The sequence below is a fragment of the Akebia trifoliata genome, chromosome 10, assembly GCF_017979445.1.
Source record: "Akebia trifoliata isolate Shusen 1 chromosome 10, ASM1797944v1, whole genome shotgun sequence".
Lineage (NCBI taxonomy): Eukaryota > Viridiplantae > Streptophyta > Magnoliopsida > Ranunculales > Lardizabalaceae > Akebia > Akebia trifoliata.
Genome location: NC_141384.1, coordinates 14,522,813 through 14,539,495, shown reverse-complemented (window position 1 = coordinate 14,539,495; position 16,683 = coordinate 14,522,813). Strand labels below are relative to the sequence as shown.

At 36.8% G+C, this 16,683-nt stretch overlaps 1 protein-coding gene across 2 annotated transcripts in view; it reads left to right on the top strand.

The window, feature by feature from the left end:
- Positions 1 to 16,683, top strand: part of LOC147393167 (SNARE-interacting protein KEULE-like) — a 70,489-nt gene that overhangs the window by 41,030 nt on the left and 12,776 nt on the right. Inside the window, exons 9-17 of one of the 2 annotated variants that reach the window (XM_086454982.1) lie at positions 3,498 to 3,689; positions 3,782 to 3,865; positions 3,972 to 4,070; positions 4,177 to 4,253; positions 9,049 to 9,145; positions 9,852 to 9,977; positions 10,268 to 10,363; positions 15,588 to 15,707; positions 15,814 to 15,891. In XM_086454982.1, coding sequence (XP_086311108.1) covers positions 3,498 to 3,689; positions 3,782 to 3,865; positions 3,972 to 4,070; positions 4,177 to 4,253; positions 9,049 to 9,145; positions 9,852 to 9,977; positions 10,268 to 10,363; positions 15,588 to 15,707; positions 15,814 to 15,891 — 969 coding nt within the window. The remainder of the gene's footprint in view (positions 1 to 3,497; positions 3,690 to 3,781; positions 3,866 to 3,971; positions 4,071 to 4,176; positions 4,254 to 9,048; positions 9,146 to 9,851; positions 9,978 to 10,267; positions 10,364 to 15,587; positions 15,708 to 15,813; positions 15,892 to 16,683) is intronic. The other variant, XM_086454983.1, reaches the window with a different exon arrangement.

Genomic DNA, 16,683 nt, shown 5'->3' with positions numbered 1-16,683 from the left:
TTCACTCAGATACTATGGACATAGTGTTTCTACCACTTCCTCACCATGGATCATTAATTTTGGTGTCTCAGATAACATGACCGGTTCTTATTCAAAACGTATAGTGTTTGCTCTGGTCATCACAAGGTTTGCCTTGCTGATGGTTTTTTATCTTCTATTACTGGTCAAGGTCATTTTTCTGTTACACCTTCTCTATCCTTAACTAGTACACTGCATGTTCCTCAACTTACTACTAACCTTATATTTGTTAGTAGCCTTACCAAACATTTGAATTGCAGTGTAATTTTTTTTATCCCTCTCATTGTGTCTTTCAGGATCTGGGGTCGAAGATGACGATTGGCACTGGATGTGAAGTGAATGGCTTGTATCTCTTAAATGTAACTAGTTCACCTAGCACCCATTATGTTTTTCAGTTTAGTAATAGTAGTCAGTCTAATAAGGCTCTTGTAATGCGTTGACACTTACGCTTAGGCCATATTTCCTTTGGATATTTGAAACACATGTTCTCTGCTTTATTTAATAATAACAATTTGCTTGAAACACATGTTCTCAGCTAAACATGTGCGTTCTTCTTATCTTATTAGTATGAATACTACTGCACTTGCTATGTTTGACCTAATTCATTCTGATGTGTGGGACCTTTCCCATGTCACATTCACTATTGGTTTTCGTTATTTTGTCTTGTTCATTGATGACCATAGTCGTATCACTTGGGTCTATCTTATGAAACGCAAGAGGGAAGTTTATGGGATCTTCAAGTAATTTCTTGCTATGGTTCATACCTAGTTTGGTTGTACCATCAAGACTTTCCTTTCTGATCATGGTATTGTGTACACCTATAGTGAGGTCTTGAAATTTTTTTAGAGTCTGGCATTGAGCATCAAATGTCAAATGTTAAGACCCCTCAGCAGAATGGTCGATCAAAATGAAAAAATTGTCATATTTTAGACTTAGCCCGTGCTTTCTCTATTGGCATGAACGTGTTACAATCCTATTGGGCCGATGCTGTTCTTACTGCTGTTTACCTTATTAATCGGACCCTATCCTGGGTTCTTCAGTTTGCCACGCCCCTTTCTCAGCTCTATCTGGATTGTCCCGTGTTTTCCCTTTCTCCACGTGTATTTGGGTGCTTTTGCTTTGTTTAAATTCTTGATCAAACTCATACTAAACTTGACCATAAGGTCGTAAAATGTATCTTTTTGGGTTATTCCTCTACCTATAAAGGATACTATTGTTACCATCCTCCTTCTCGACGGCGTTTCATTTCTCGGGATGTTTCTTTTTTTGAGCATATCCCATACAACAATGGGTTTGTTGGCATTTAATCTGAGTGGTTTCCCCTAGATTCCCCTGATGATTCCTTCCCTGTTTTATTTCCTCTTCTCATACCTGTTCTTCCCTCCCCACCCCCTGTCTGTTCGTCACCTCCTCCACTGCAGGTTTTCTCTTGGTGTCCATGCGATACTACCTTTACTCCTATTCCAAACCAGCTCGCTTCCTCGCTTCTAACTCCACCTCCTTCTGTACCCTATGATGATCGTCTTATTGCCACTCGTAAGGGTAAGTGCACTTGTACTTATCTCATTTCTAATTATGTATCTGATTCTACCCTCTCACCCTTATATCGGAGTTGTCTTACTTCTGTTTTCGTTGTTTCTCTTTCTACTACTGTTGCAGATGCTATTAACCATCCTGAGTGGCGAGCAATTATGATTGATGAGTTGAATGCTCTTGAAAATATTTAGACTTTGAAACTTGTTCCTCTTCCACCTGGAAGGAAAGCTGTGGGATGTCACTGGATTTTTGCCCTTAAGCATAATCCGGATGGTTCTATTGCTTGTTATAAGGCACGTCTGGTGGCCAAGGGTTATGCTCAGACTTATGGGGTTGATTATCAGGAGACATTTGCCCCGGTTGCCAAGATGACCACCATTAGCGTTCTCTTTTTTGTTGTCACTCTCAAAGGGTGGCATCTTTTTCAGTTAGATGTCAAGAATTCATTTCTCAATGGTGATCTTCAGGAAGAAGTCTATATGGTTCTCCTGCACATGTTTGTTGTCTTCGCCGTTCTCTTTATGGACTAAAGCAGTTTCCTCGCGCATGGTCTGAGCGCTTTACTAAGGCCATGCATCAGTTTGGATTCCATCAGAATTCTGCTGATTACACCCTTTTCTTGCATCACTCACAGGGAAAAACTGTTGCTCTGATTGTTTATGTGGATGATATTGTTCTTATTGAAGATGATGATGATGGCATTACTGAGGTAAAAACTTACTTAGGACGTCAATTTGAGATTAAGGATCATGGGCATCTTCGCTATTTTCTAGGTATTGAGGTTGCGCAACCCAGCCAGGTATATTTATTTCTCAGCGTAAGTATGTCCTTGATTTACTCAGTGACTCCGGTCTGCTTAGTTCTCATCCCGCTGATACTCCTATTGAGCAAAATCACAGGTTGGCTGATTTTGAGGGGGAGTGTGTGTCGGATATTAGCCAGTATCAGCGTTTTGTGGGAAAATTGATCTACTTGTCTATGACTCGCCCTGACATTGCCTATGTTAGTGTTGTAAGTCAGTTTATGCACTCGCCTCGATCATCTCATCTTACCGCTGTCTATCGTATTCTTAGATATCGTAAGGGATGTCTTGGTCGAGGTATTTTATTCAATAATCATGGTTATCTTCGCATTGAGGCATGGACAGATGCAGATTATGTTGGTTCAATGATTGATAGACGGTCTACTTCTGGGTATTGTACTAAAGTTGGTGGCAACTTGTTAACTTGGCGCAGTAAGAAGCAGGATGTGGTTTCTTGGTCGAATGCTGAGTCAGAATATAGAATTATGGCACTTGGAGTGTGTGAGTTGTTGTGGCTCAAGATCTTACTAGCTGATTTGTGTCTTCTTATGCCAGTCCCTTTCTTACTATATTGCGATAATAAATCAGCCATTAACATAGTAGCAAATCCGGTTCAGCATGACAGAACGAAACATATCGAAGTTGATCGTCATTTCATTAGAGAAAAGATTGTTTCTGGACGAATTTGTACTCCTTTGTTCCTATATCTCAACAACTCGCTAATGTTCTTACTAAATGTGTTAGCAAAATCGCCTTTGAAAGTGTCTTGTCCAAGTTGGGTGTTGTTAATAGCCACGCACCAACTTAAGGGAGAGTCTTAAATAAGTCTGTTGCTATTGGGTTTTTTAGTCCGTGTGTCCTTTTTAGTCTTTTCCTCTTCTCAGACTATGCAATACGTTTAAAGCCTAATTAGGGCTAATTAATCTCTTCTAACTTCTCTCTCAATTTCAACTCAATGAAACTCGTATTAATTTCCATAGTAATCGAAAATTTTCTACAAAATATTTCCATTTGGAGTCTAATAGAAGATACTCAAACTGAAATATAATACCTTGGTCGAAGTAATGTGTTTCGAACAAATCCAATTAAATTTTTTTTTTTTTTCTTTTCGGAGTTTTATGACGTGTTTACATTTTCTCAGGAACTTCCATTTGTTCGATACCGTGCTGCCAAGTCCCTGGATGCATCCACAGTGACAACATTTCGTGATGTAATTCCTACGAAGCTTGCTGCTTTAGTTTGGAACTATATTACTAAGTATAAAAGTTCTATACCTCACTTTCCTCAGTCAGAAACATGCGAGTTGCTCATCCTGGACCGTTCTGTAGACCAGGTTGTAGAAAAGCGCTCCTTCTATGATATTCTTGCTTACCACTTTCTCTGTTGGTTGAGTTAGTATTTAATATGTTAAATTTGCACGTGTAGATTGCTCCTATCATACATGAATGGACGTATGATGCAATGTGCCATGATTTACTAAATATGGATGGAAACAAATATGTTCATGAGGTATGCTTTTGCATTCCAAAATTAATTTGTAGTTCTATGCCCTTCTGTTTCATTTGAAGTTTCCTTTATCAGAGAGGTTGACTTATTAATCTGTCTATTGGTTAAGGTTCCAAGCAAAACAGGTGGTACACCTGAGAAGAAGGAAGTCCTTTTGGAGGATCATGATCCTGTCTGGCTAGAGCTCCGCCATGCACATATTGCAGATGTATATCCCATGCTTTGTTTTTTCCTTTTTTTTTTTTTTTCTTTCTATGTAGTTTTTTGTGTACATAGTCTGTGTGATTGTTTGTTATCATTAACTTGCTTGGCAGGCTAGCGAAAGATTACATGAGAAGATGACCAATTTTGTATCAAAGAACAAAGCAGCACAGATTCAGCATGGTTCCAGGTTTGTATATTGAATCCCCGTTATTTAAAGAGAGCTTCTATTGCTACACCAACTTTTACTAATGCCACCCCAAGATGTGTGCTAATTCTTTGGTGATGTACATATGAATTGAGGTGGTGCTAGCAAAAGTTGGTGAGACAATAGAATCTCTCTACTTAAATTTTATGACATGATGGTATACCCCAATATTCTGGAACAACTCCTAGATGATGATGATGATGATGATGGAACTGAGTAACTTTGAGAAGATTCAGTATGAAACATCTCTGATTTTACTAAAAGTTCTTGATGATCTACCATTCTTTTTATATCAACATCATTTTCTTTTTAATAGCCAGTTCAGTTCTTGTAAAGCATTGTCCAATCATTGGAGCTTATAGTTTCATAGTATTGAATACCTACTACCTATATAATAACAAAGGAAAGCCATTTCTGAATATTTTTTTTCATGTCTTGCTGAGTTATACTAATGTGTTTGGCACACCCAGGCCCACTTTTTGAAACAAATTCTAATTTATTTAAATATTCTATTTTCGGCTCTGTCTTAGATCATGTTTATTATACTGGTATAATTGTACACCTACGTAACAGTGACACAGTCTGTAATGGGTGAGAGGCATCTAACATGGTGCCCTCAAGAAGTCTAAAATGCAGGAATTTTGATGTACATGCATGAATTATGATATAATATTTAGCAATAGTTAACTTGGAAGTTTCTTGTAAAATTAAAAAGAAGTAAAGAAAGTATATAAAGTAAAAGAAAACTCCATACATGATAGAACTATATACTAAATAAATAGATGCAGGTTTTATTGTGTCAACAACAAGAACAGAAACAAAGCCTTATCCCAAAGATTTGGGGTTGGCTGAACATGATAAATGAATCATGTTCCTCCATTCCACTTTGTCCAAAGCAAAGTATTTTGTTATTAAGAGTGAGTTCGTCATCTGCTTTCTACGTCTCCATCCACATTCCTCTTGGGTTTTCCTCTGTCTCCTTTAGGATCTTCGACTTGTATATTTCTTCTATGGTTGAAAAATGGTTTTAAAACTTGGTTTCACGTCTCGTCTCGTCCATGCTAGATATCGAGTCGTCTTGGACGAGTTTTCTGATACATTTGAGACCTCTCGTTCAAAAATGAAAAAAAGTGAACGTGGGGTTTTAAATCTTGTCCGAAAAATTGACTTGTCTGTTTGTTTCGTCCATGCCTGATACTGAGATGACTTGAGCGATATGTCTCGGTCTCAGACGAGTTTTGAAAGCATGGGTTTAAATTGGCCTTAGTTGAACATGCCTAAACCATCTCAGCCAAGTTTCTCTTAGTTATCACCTATTGGAGCTATTTGCACATTTTCTTGAATGCGTTCATTTCTAACTTTATCTTTCCTAGTTTGATTGGTATGCATCTACAAATACTACTCCAATAGTGCACCTGCACTTCAACCATCCAGCTTTTAGTATATTGACGACTACTTCTTCAATCTCTCCATCTTTATTGATCACAGACCCGAGACAATGGAATTGGTCACTTTGAGGTATTTTTAGACCATCAATTTTAACTGGGCTCTCCTTTTCCTGGGTGTCGATGCTAAATTTGCATTTTGCACACTTGATCTTGGTTCTACTTTTCCTAAAGCCCTTGGACTCGTAACATCACTCTCTACATAATTTTATTTTGATGTTGATTCTTTCTTTAGTCTCATCAATTAATATTAAATCATTCGCAAATTACATAAATGAAGGTATGTTGTGATACTCAATCAAGTCATCATGTATCTTAAGAAGATTTCCAATATGATACGTAAGGTCGAGTGATTTAAAAAAATTAAAATAATGATCTTAAAAGAAAGTGAGAGTAGTACGATGGTTAATTCGATCAAGTATCGTCAAAGGTGTACAGAATACCATGACGAATGGGAATACGCCGTTACGGTAGGCGATATAAGGAGTTAAAATTTTGCAGAACAAATAATACTATTAGAAAGATCTTGAAAAGTTGCTTGAAATTGACTATTTAGACGCCAAATTCTAATGAGAAATGAGCCCAGTCAAGGAGCATGAAGTTGGATTCCCGAAAAGGTCAACCTACGTTGATCTGGGTCAAAGTCTAGAGAATTCATACAATTCTAACCTAGGGTGGGTCCCACCACTCAATTTAACCAAACAAGTATATTTGGAACCATGGTTAGCAACTAACTTGTGCCCTATACGAACCCATCGCTTTGATACCATGCTGACAAACCATTTACCCCAAAAGACCGATCTGATGGGGAAGGCGCAACTATGAATATAAAAGGGTCACGGGTCGAGCTGGGGTACGATATGTGAGCACGTGAGACCCGGGAATGGAGGCGGATAACACAATACTTAACACATACCATGATAAATTTGGGGGTTCAACTTAAAACCAATTGGCAATGAGTAGAGAGGCCCATGATGAGAGAGACAAGGCAATTTGTGTCCGATGTGGGACTAAACTCAACATGCCCCTGCATGCGTGGGCCAGACTGGGCCAAAGCACGTGGAGGTATGAATTGGGTGATGTGGAGAACAGGAAAGCCCGCTCTGATACCATGCTGACAAACCATTTATCCCAAAGGACCAATATGATGTGGAAGGCAGAACTATGAATATAAGGGGGTCACGGGTCGAACTGGGGCACGATACATGAGCACGTGACATCCGGGAGCGGAGGCGGATAACACAACACTCAACACTTTTAACTAAAATACATTTTTATTTTTGGAAAAAATCTTTAATTTATATCCTTAGTATAACAAATTATGACTAAGTTAATAATTTTATTGATAATATGTTAATTTTTTGAAAGGAATTTTTTATTTATTTATAATGATTTGAAATACTTTTTTTTCTAATTTGATTCTTGAGCACTGAAACCGATGGGTACATGTGATGTTTGACGGTTCTGGTTCCATTTATTTTGGAATTGGACCCAGAACCGACAAGAATCGAAACCAAACTAAATGTAATGGTTATGGTTCTAAGTTTCTTTGGAACCAAACTGGAATCTACCCATTGACACCCCTACATATTAGAGAGAGAAAGAGAGAGAAAGACGTCAGATACCTAAATTGCCGGAAGAATTTGCAATTTGGAGGACCTCCACAAGTTTGTTATCTCTTCACTCTTCCTCTTTTTCTCCTTTCCCTTCTCATCTCTGGTTTTTCTTTCTTTTCCAGATGGGTGAGAAGTGATAATAGAGTAAAGAGTTGAAGAAACTTGTGTTTTCTAATTGATGGATGCATTTTACCTTAGTCTCCTCTCAAAGAACGAAGGCTTTAGGAAGCCCCCCCCCCTCCCATATTTCGAAATATATTTGAGAAACCCTTGTATTTTTAAATTGATGACATGCCCCTTGACCTAGGTTCTCTTTGAAAGACCAATTTTTAATGTCTCAAATGTTTCGTAATGTTTTGTAAATGTTTCGGTATCATTTTGGTTTTTGATAAAGCCAAAACATTGATACGAAACGAGATTTTAAACCATGTGTATATACACACACACACATACACACACACAAAGAGATATATGTGTGTGTGTGTAATATAATTAAGGACCTTTAAATGTTAAAGGAAAAAACTTCATAGTTATAAGATTTATTACGTAAATACACTACCAAAGCAAAAAGAAAAAAAGAAAAAGAAGAAATACAACACATCTCCATAAAGACTACCTTGTCTAAGGCACCAAAAATGCATGTGCCTCCCCAGTGGTAAGCTTTTCCATTGTCTCTTTTATTAAGTTGTATGCCTTCATGGAAAAAGGGTCTTTCCTTGAAGCCTTAGGGTTTTCTTTTAGAGACTCACCCTAAGGCATGTCTCAACATGTAAGCCTCCAATGCCTTTGAAAATATTATTCTACACATTAAAATGTTTCTTGTATTAGTCCAACTAGTGTAGCTATCATTTTTTGTACAAAAATTTATCAAGCCCAAACTCTTGTATCTCCTAAAAGCTTCATATGTGCACTATACATGTCCTTTCTAATAGTAATTTATAATTTGCCCAATTTCACCATCAAATCATAAAATAAAATAAAAAGCAACATTGACCTTCGGTCAAGGGGGGTAAACCCAATCTTGCATTTTGCAGGGGGCAAATCTAATATCACCAATTTTTCAGGGGTATCCCTAAATTACTCACTTTTTATTATATTAGACGAAATAATGTTCATCAAAATATTTTGCAAAGTAAGCATGATTTCGATTGGCTATATATAGGAAATAGAAGAATTTCAGAAGAGAAAAGTCAAGCCTCATAATGAAGCATATATATATATATATAACCAATAATAAGTGAATGGACATATATGCCCTTACAGAGAAAGAATAGAAATAAACTAATATTAGTCAAACTAGAACTAATATTCTAATATTTCCAATAGAAATAACCTATCAATTGGATTTCTTGTGAGCCCTTTGGAAATGAAAATTTTTCTTGGCAATATGTCAAAATCTAATATCTTGCTTTCTACTTTCTTCTTTTTGTTTCTTTGGTTGTAAATTTTACTTGCACAGTCTAAGAATGACCATTTCCTGTTTTCTTATTTAAATTTGCATAGGTTTTCTAGTCTGCGGGTTATAAGATTGTTCCATAGATTAGAATTGTTGTAAATCTTGAGGCCATTTTTTTTTATTGTGCTAGTTAGGCAAGGTATATTTTTTCCACATTAGTGTACTTTAATCAGTCAATTTGATATTATTTTTATTTAGGTCACATAATTACTGTCCGGTTGCGATGTATTTCTCACCCTCAAACTTCTTCTGTTATACAGAGATGGTACTGAGCTATCGACACGGGACTTGCAAAAAATGGTTCAAGCTTTGCCACAGTATAGTGAACAAATTGACAAGCTTTCCCTTCATGTAGAGGTTAGTTAGTTGTTTCCATTTATCTCATGCTCACAGTTCGACTCACAATTCATTTTCCAAGGGTTAATTTTGTAAAATGATTTTTCATCAAGAATTGTAAATGAGGAAAGTATAATATTCAAAACTTTATTCCATTTATGTATGTAGTAACTCATCCCATTTTATTAGTTTAAAACCCCAGCATAACGTATTTTCACCAGCTTTTTGGACCTTTGACTTCTTGTGTACTAAATTAGTTCTAAGCTCTTGTTGCTCATGAGAAATCCTTCTGGATCTTGTAGTGATTTAAGAATTCTGAGTGTATTCCAGGGTTTATGCCATCACCTTGAAATGATTTATGTTGCTGCTGTATTACATGCAGCTATGTGATTTGTTGACTTCATCATTCTCACTACCTACTGTAAACTCAATGAAGAAACCTTTTGTTTTGTTTCCTCTTATAATACTTATAAATAGAAGTCCATACAGGTTGCAATGGAAGTTAGTAGACACATTTGATGTATTATAATGGAAATGTGGTCCACAGCATCTGTTTCTGCAGATTGTGAATTACTTGCATATGTACAAGAATGACTTTGAGAACTCTCCATTTATAGCTCCCTAACCAAGAGAGGAGATACATTATTAGTGTGCTATTATAGAAAGCTAGAATGCCTGATATGAGGATGGCGGAACTATGCTAATAAGGTATGAATGTATGATGCAGATTGCTGGAAAAATCAACAGAATCATCAGAGAACATGGGCTTCGAGAACTTGGGCAACTCGAGCAAGACCTTGTCTTTGGAGATGCAGGAACGAAGGAAGTAATCAATTTTTTAAGGACAAAGCAGGTTGCCTAACAAGGATTTAAGTTTGAATGAAAACTGATGTTCACTACAGTTAGTTAAAAGAGTCGTGCTGGAGTGACCTCAAGGTGGAACCTCATATCGCACTTCTTGAAGTGAAAGTGGATAGGAACCATAGATGCTTTTTCACTCGTATCTCGATGAAAAACATCTACGGTTCCCATACACTTTCACATCAAGAAGTGCGATATGAGGTTCCAGCCTGAGGTCACTTCAGCATTATTCTCGTTAAAAATGTCCCTATATTTGATAAATGAAATGTCTTTGCTGTGCAGGACTCAACTCGTGAGAATAAATTGCGGTTGTTGATGATTTATTCAGCCATTTATCCTGAGAAGTTTGAGGGTGACAAAGGTTCAAAGTTGATGCAGGTAGGTCCCTTTTGTCATTATTGCTCAGCAGTACTTCAATATCTGGTTCATTTCCAGGGTATTATGAATCTTCTTCTTTTCCCTTTGTGGGTATGTGCAAGTGGGATATGCTGAGTACTCGTGGTGGATAACAAAAGTACATTATATTAAAAGGAAAAAAAAGTATACAAGGTTTTGGCAAGACTATTCCTTGAACAAACTTATGCTTCTCTTAGCACGTGACAAGATAATATGTCCATCCATTCCCACCTTTCCCTGCCTGTTTCCTATGTAACAAGGAAACCCATTTACTTTGTTTCAAACTTTTGATGCAGTTTTCCAAACATTCGTTGATTTATTAAAATCTTTTGTTGTTAGTGTATTTTCCCTTGTTGATAAGTAAAGATATTTCATTAAAAAACATAAAATATCATACAAAAAAGGTCCAGAAAACCACCCAAAAAGAAAAAAAAAAAAAAAAATTAGAAAAGCAAACAGAAAGAGGCCAAAAGTAGAAGAAAAAAAAACTATCCACCAAGAAATCCCTCCTAAATAAGCAATCCTAAGAAAAAGAATACCCTAAATTTTGTAAAGAGCCTATGTCAAAATACAAGAAACCCCTGATGCTAATTCTAACACAATTGACAGGTAACTCTTTCCCCTAAAAAACCTGCCAATTTCTTTACGTATGCCTCAGAAAATTCTTTTATGAGATTTAAAAGGAAATGGAATACTACTTAGAAAAGTTGACTGATCAAATTGGGGATGATCCACTCAATGCTTATGAGATAAGTGAAATTAGACCAAATATCTCTTGCAAAAGTACAATGGATGAGAATATGATCAACAACTTTGTTATTGGCTTTATATAATGATGTAGAACAAATTGCTCCAGAGAATAGAATTTCCATGGCCAAATCAACTTATCCAAATCTGACCGAGTTGACTCAGTCTAACCTAGTCAATTGAGTTTGATTGGCCTGGTTCGGGTTGACCTGGCTGGGTCTATACTCAACCCAATTTTGATTTTAATCATGTCTTTAGGTTATTTCAGTTTAAATTTATCTAGAATTTGGTGAGTTAATTTCTATTTCAACTTTAGGAAGTTTCTATTATGTCTAGTTTCTAATTGTTTAGTCTTTAATTTGTTTTTAGGTTTATATGTTTTTCTAATTTCGTTTTTATTCTTTAGGCTATTATTAGAAGCTTAGAAGTGTCCAAATTGAGTTTTAATAGGTTTAGAAAGTTAGTATTATATTATATATAGATTAAAAGTTACGTTTTAGTATTTTAGAAGGTTTCTAAGTTGTTATGATGGAGTTATCGATATAAGAAGAATTGCATTAAGAGAAATCTAACTTCTTAATTAATTACAAAGTCCTAATTAGGTTTTAAAGAGATTACAAAGTCTAATAAGTAGTAAAGACAAAAAAAGACAAAATACATAAAATATTAAATAAAAAAAGTTATTCAACACTTCCCCTCAAGTTGGTGTATGGATATCAACAATGCCCAACTTGGATAAGACACCTTCAAAGGTGGTTTTGCTAACACCTTTAGTAAGAATATCGGCAAGTTGCTGAGATGTAGGAACAAAGGGAGTACAAATGTGCCCTCTAATGAAATGTCGCTCAACTTGGATATGCTTCGTTCTATCATACTGAACCGGATTTGTTGCTATGTTAATAGTTAATTTATTATCACAATATAGTGAAAAGGGAGCTGTCACGGGAAGACACAAGTCAACTAGTAAGGTCTTGAGCCACAACAACTCACACACTCCAAGTGCCATAGCTCTGTATTCTGATTCAGCATTGGACTAAGCAATCACATCCTGCTTCTTACTACACCAAGTTACCAAGGTACCACCAACTTTAGTTCAGTACACAGAAGTGGACCATCTATCAGTCACTGACCCAACATAATTTGCATCTGTCCATGCCTTAAGATATCTAAGAAAACGATAGACAGCAGTAAGATGGGATGTTTGAGGCGAGTGAATAAACTGACTTACAACACTAATAACATAAGCAATGTCGGAGCGAGTCATAGACAAGTAGATCAATTTTCCTATAAGACGCTGATACTAGCCAATATCCGACAAACACTCCTCCTCAGAATCAGGCAACCTGTGATTCTGCTCAATATGAGTATCGACGGGACGAGAACCAAGCTTACCGGAGTCACTGATTAAATCAAGGATATATTTACACTGAGAGATAAATATACTAGAATGGGACCGTGCAATCTTAATACCCAAAAAATACCGAAAATGTCCAAGGTCCTTATTTTCAAATTGACGTTCTAAGTAAGATTTTACCTTGGTAATGCCAGCACTATCATCTCCAGTAAGGACAATATCATCCACATAAACAATCAGAGCGACAGTTTTTCCCTTGGAGTGACGCAAGAAAATGGTGTAATCAGTAGAACTCTAATGGAAACTAAACTGATGCATTGCCCTAGTAAAGGGCTCAGACCATACGTGAGGAGATTGCTTTAGTCCATAAAGAGAATGACGAAGATGACAGACAATGTGCAGGAGAAGCAGGTGTAAGAAAACCGGGAGATTGCATCATATAGACTTCTTCCTGAAGATCACCATTGAGAAATGCATTATTGACATCTAACTGCAAGAGAGGCCACCTTCTGATAGCTGCAATAGAAAAGAGAATTCGAATGGTGGTCATCTTGGCAACCGGAGGAAATATCTCCTGATAATCTATCCCATAAGTCTGAGCATAACCCTTTGCCACCAGACGTGCCTTCTGAACAATAGAATCATCAGGATTATGCTTAAGGGTGAAAATCCAACGACATCCCACAGCCTTCCTCCTAGGCGAAAAAGGAACAAGTTCCCAAGTCTGAGTCTTTTCAAAAGTATTCAACTCACAATCATAATTGTTCGCCACTCAGGATGGGCAATAGTATCTACAATAGTATTAGGAGGAGAAACAGTGAAAACAGAAGCATGAAAACTCTGATAGGAGAGTGAAAGAGCAAAATCAGATATATAGTTATAAATGGGATAAATACAAGTGCGCTTACCCTTGCGAGTGGCGATAGGACGATCATCACAAGGGATAGTAGGAGACAAAGCTGGAAGCAAAGAAGCGAGTTGGTCTAGCATAGAAGTGATGGTAGTATTACGAGGCTGCCGAAAGTAAACTTGCAATGAAGGAGGTGATGAGCTGACAGGGGGTGGAGAAGGAGGAACAGGCATGGGAAGAGGGATCATCATCAGGGGTGTCTAGAGGAAACTACTTTGACTGAATGCCAACTGACCCATTATATGGAATCCAATCTACCAACTATATGTGGTACTTGACGTTGGTCCAAAATTTTAATTTTTTTTCTTTGAATGTTGCGAACTGGCTAGACTTCAATATTGCATGTTTATGCGAGCTGCTAAAGAGCACATAAAATGGATTTGCATGTAATGCCAAGAGTCATCACATCCAGAGGAGGAAATGCAAGTTCCATTGGAAGATCAAACTCAAGGATGAGTTTCTCCTCCACGGGAAAATAATGCAAATCAAACCATCAATCCTTTATCATAGATCCAGGTGTTCAGGCAACCCCAACAGTTGATCCATCAAGCATGGTTGCACCATCTCCATTTATCAAACCTTTTGTTCTTGAGCCCACATTAGATCATCTGTAGGAGGACAACATTATCATTGTGTTGTTCAAAGTAGGGGCCCATACGGTACCCAATTCATGGGGAATTCAGCTCCAGCTGGAAAGAAGTCAAAGTTCAACAAACCTAGCAGCAACACCACACATGGGGGGAAGGGCAGCATCCCATTCATGGAGAAAAGTAAGGTTGACCTCAAAAATTGGGTAATTGGGACAATGGTCTTAGTTCCATATGGTTTTTAAATGAATTGAAATCTTTATTTTTCTAGAAACTAGGTTTAGTTTTAAATTAAATATTTTAGCTTTTTGGTTGTTAAGTAATGAATCTAGTCTTATTCAGGGTACAAAGATGTAATGAATTTAGACTTTTTATGGGCCAAGGGATTGTAACTAATAGACTCAATCAGGGTCTCGGGGTGTTTTTAAAAAAGGTCTATAAATAGAGGCCATATGGGAACAAGTTGAACATATTAGATTTGATATTCTGTGAGATTATATCCTAGTTCCTTTTGGGGTTTGAACATTGCAAGCCAGTGGGCTACATTTTGACAATTGCGACTGTCAGTTTAATGAATCATTTCATTTCATATTTGCCTGTTTTTTTTTTCTTCAATTGTTTGATTTAGTAGTTGCTGTTACTTGGCCAGTATTTATGTTGTACAGCAGAAAGTGTTTACGTCACTAGATCCTTCAACAGCACCTTGAAATTCTAAACCAGGTTGTTTTTCTTAAATTACATTACATAAAGTTTGCTAAATTGATTCTTAAGCAGGGACTCGCCACACACAACAAGGACACAAAAAAAAAACAAACAAAAAAACTATCTCCTTTTCCCACTCTGGAAGCAACCTTCTTAATTTGGGCAATACCTTAAGAATTTCCATTCAAACACTACATCCTTAGAAAGCGAGCACTACCCAGTTTCCCAACCCAAATTAGTTTTAATCACCCTCCACAAAATTTTTTGTTTTTTTTATAAAATCTGCACCACCATTTCCCTAAAAGAGCTAAATTCTTCCTTTTGAGTAAGTCGGATCCCCAAACCACCTTTCTTTTTAGGGCACAAATTGGCCTTGAACCATCTAAATGAATCCTATGGATACCACCCTTATCATTCCACGGGACATGTTATAAAGATTTTTCTCTACAATCCTAGTAATAGAAAAAGGGGAAATAATAATAATAATAAAATACACAGGAATACTCGTCAAGGTGCTTTTCAATTAGACAACCTTACCACCCTTCAGAAAAAAATGTTGATTTCCAAGAGCCCAGCCAGAAGCTTCGTCTTTTAATAATTGGATCCCAAATGACTATAAAACTATTATCTAAATCTTTAGTCTTCTTTTGCCTAATTCGCGCCAACTTGTATGTATCTTTCCTACATTTTTTGTACCTAAATTGTTATATAGATCATCCAATGCCCTATACTTACCTTCGTGTACCACTCTCTCCGCTTCTTTTTTCCTGTTTTTTAAGATGAAGGTAGTTATGTGCATCTTCTTTTTGTTCTCCTTTCTGTTTTGGATTCCTTTGGTTAGAAGATCATCATCATTGAAATTTTGGTTGAACGTATCATGGAAGATATCCCAATTTTCTTTTTCAGTTAGCAAGACTATCACCTGAGGATATGAATGCTGTTAGCAACATGAGATTGCTTGAGGGATCATCAGATACCAAAAAGACTTCCATAGGGGGTTTCTCTCTCAAGTTTGATGTTCAGAAGGTAAGCATTTGAAACTCTACAAAGTTGTCTATGACCGTAGAGTTCCCTCCTTACAACTCCAAGTCCAATATCTAATAATGGCTTCACGTTCTTGCCTGATTATCAGAAGAAGCATGCAGCTCGAAAAGATCGAACTGGTGAGGAAGAAACATGGCAGCTATCACGTTTTTACCCTATGATAGAGGTTTGTTCAAAGATCAAGTTCATAACCCTTTTTTTATGTTCATTAGCTAAATTCATCATCTTCGTCAGCAAATCCTTATCCCAAGGATTTAGGGTCGGGTAAATGATATTTCTACTATTATATGGAAGCTCACACATAGAGAGCCTCGGCCAACTATAATTATTATGGATTTAAAAATGAAATAAAAAATAAAATCTGCACCATAGATGATGGCTAGGCAACAGCTAGGGACCTCAGTGCCTGGAATGCCCTTGTTACTTACTGGGTTTCTTTAACTACACTTATTCCGATAACAATTTAATGTTTCGTCTTAGGGAAAATTACTTAATGAAACCTAATGGAGGGATTTCTTTCTAAACTTCCCCTAACTTTTGGGCAGTACCTTGGTAGTGCAGTTAGTAAACTTTTTCTTTCTTAATGACCTCTGAACCCCTTTCAATCGTTGAGGTGCATGATTCAAATCATCGAGTTCTATTATTCAAATCGTTGAGGTCAACATTTGATCCAATCGATGAGATCAACCTTTTAAAATCATTGAGATCATTGATTATAAATTGTTGATCTCGACATTTGAGCATGAGTCGTTGAGATCAACAATTCAAATCACCAAGTTTGATTATTTGGCTGATTTGATCTCAATGATTTGAATTGTCAATCTGGATGATTTGAGTTTGAAGTTTTATAGGGGTGAAGGGGCATGATGAAAGAAGATTTTACTTACTAGATTGTTAAGCTACTGCCCAGAAGTCAAGGTGCATTTAAAAAGAATGACCACAAATGCTAGGTACAATA